This window comes from Lolium rigidum, chromosome 3 (assembly GCF_022539505.1).
Source record: "Lolium rigidum isolate FL_2022 chromosome 3, APGP_CSIRO_Lrig_0.1, whole genome shotgun sequence".
Lineage (NCBI taxonomy): Eukaryota > Viridiplantae > Streptophyta > Magnoliopsida > Poales > Poaceae > Lolium > Lolium rigidum.
This window is the reverse complement of record NC_061510.1, coordinates 287,904,079-287,906,548: the sequence shown is the minus strand read 5'-3', so window position 1 is coordinate 287,906,548 and position 2,470 is coordinate 287,904,079. Positions and strand designations below refer to the sequence as shown.

The following is a 2,470-nucleotide window of genomic DNA, read 5'->3' as shown; positions in this document are numbered from 1 at the left end:
GTTTGATGGAAAGGTCAATCCTCATGTGGTTTTGACTACTATCCGGAAGTCAAAACCTCATTAAAGTCACTTATGAGTAACTGAAACATACGGCTGAGTACGTCTATCTTATGGCGAAGTACCTCATCCGATAAATTTAAGATCTGTGGCTTCTTGCAGCAATGCTGAGCTTTTCCATAGAACAACGAAGGGTGCTTTTCAAGAACTCCAGCCTAGCAGGGGCCTTGACTTCGGGCTGCATGCAGGACCGGTGGAGGCTCATCGGTTTAGTTTCACCTTGTCTAGGGGAAGAGGCTGCAGCCAGCTGATAACGGGGAGTTTTTCTCCTTGCTGTCCGAACTTTTGGGATGTAGTGGTTTTTTCTCTTGTAGTTGGGTCGTATGCGCAACATGTCCGAACCTAGACTGAGTGTTGGGCTCGGCCTGGGTGGACACTAACATTAGAGCTAGTATCGCCATGCCTTCCCGAGGGCCCCTCAGGGGGATGGGATGTTAAAGTTGTTGCAGGAACGGTGGAGGCTGATCGGTTTAGTCCCACCTCGCCAGGGAAAGATGTAGCAACCAGCTTATAAGGGGGGAGTTTCCCTCCTCCCTTCAGTCCGGGCTTTTGGGATGGGGTGGATTTTCCTCTTATAGCTGGGCCATATGTGTATAAACGTTCGAACGTAGGGCGAGTGTTGGGCTAAACGTTCGAACACGGGTGACCGCAAATTAGCAGGCACTGGCTGATTAATTCTCAAAAAAAAAAAAGGCAAACGATTGGCTCTATCCTTGTTTTGCTCAAGTCGTTGTCGAGACACCTCCTTGCTCCGAGCAGCAAAACCTTTTCAGTCCGCCAACCAACGGCGGCTTGCCGTCCGCCGCCGCCACCATGCTCCACCTCCAGATGCGCCCTCTGCCTCGCCTTGCCCCCCACACCACCGCTGCTGCGCTGTCCTCCTCTCTCCACCGCCGACTCTCCCTCTCCGCCTCCGCCTACGCTTCCTCCTCCTCCTCCACCTCCGCCTGCGCCGCCCCATTCTCCACCGAAGAGTACCTCGTCGCCACCTGCGGCCTCAGCCAAGCCCAGGCCCTCAAGGCGTCCAAGAAGCTCCTCAACCTCAAGTCCGCCTCCAACCCCGACGCCGTGCTCGCCCTCCTCGCCGGCGTCGGCCTCTCCCGCCCCGACATCGCCGCGGTCGTCGCCGCCGACCCGCTGCTCCTCCGCTCCAGGGTGGACAACATCGCGCCCCGCCTCGCCGCGCTCCGCGACCGCCTCGGCCTCACCGCGCCCGAGATCGCCAGCTTCCTCCTCGTCGGCGCGGTGGCGCTCCGTTCCTGCGACATCACCCCCAAGCTCGAGTTCTGGATCCCCTTCTTCGGCTCCTTCGCCAAGCTCCTCCAGACCGCCAAGAGGAACAGGTCCATCCTCACCAGTGACCTCGAGAAAGTCGCCAAGCCCAACATCGCGCTGCTCGAGGAGTGCGGCCTAACTGTTTGCGACATTGTCAAGCTCTCCACGCCCTGCTCCAGGCTGCTCGTCTTCAACCCGGAGCGGGTCAAGGCGTTCGTGCTGCGCGCCGAGAAGCTCGGCGTGCCCCGCTCCTCCTACATTTTCAAGTACGCGGTCGGCGTCGCCTGCTCCATCAGCGAGGACAAGGTCGCCGCCAGGATGGAGTTCCTGAGGGTCGCCCTCGGTTGCTCCATGGACCAGGTGCGCGCCGCGGTCCGCAACAAGCCGCACATCCTGGGAGTGTCCGAGGAGAAGCTTCGGCGCAAGATAGACTTCATGGTCGCCGAGGTCGGTTTGGACCCGGAGTACATCGTCAAGAGGCCCATGCTGTTCACCTACAGCCTCGAGAAGCGCATGAAGCCGCGGCACTATGTCGCCAAGGTCCTGCAGGCTAAGGGACTCATGAAGAAGAGCGTCGGCTTCCGTCGATTGGTTGGCTATGGTGAGAATAGTTTCGTGGCGACGTACATCGACAGCAACAAGGACGCTGTTCCTGGTCTTGCTGATGCTTATGCAGCAAATCGTGCTGGGAAAATGATGTCTGATGTTATCTCAGGCTCATAGCTAACATTGCACATTGTGCTCTGATATGCATTAGTTCATGGTACTAGATGCAGAAATAGTCAAAACTATGGCAATCTCATCTCTTGTGATGTAATGCATGCCTCGTTTTTCTGCTACAACTTATGTCACATTGAGAAAGTGGTGTTTCTACAGCTAAATTTTATCTCCATTGTGCCTTACAACTTATGCAACGGATGAAGTAGTACTGCGTTTTTTTAAAGGTTTGCAGCGTCATGAAAGGTTACTTGACAGAACAGGCCAGATACCACATGCATAACTTAAACTTACATTGCATACACTTGATTAGTAGGCCCACACCGTTGCCTGGTTTATGTACACTAAATACAAAGGTGTTTCACCATTTTATTATGGGGAGCGCTAGGAATCGGCTTCCGATTTTTAGCTTCACATCGGA

At 55.2% G+C, this 2,470-nt stretch overlaps 1 protein-coding gene across 1 annotated transcript; it reads left to right on the top strand.

Annotated features, from left to right (window-relative positions):
* The first annotated feature begins 806 nt into the window (after positions 1-806).
* LOC124699631 lies at positions 807-2,119 on the top strand. Its single transcript, XM_047231903.1, has one exon. The coding sequence runs from the start codon at positions 871-873 to the stop codon at positions 2,053-2,055; it is 1,185 nt and encodes a 394-aa protein (XP_047087859.1). The 5' UTR covers positions 807-870; the 3' UTR covers positions 2,056-2,119.
* The last annotated feature ends 351 nt before the right edge of the window (positions 2,120-2,470 follow it).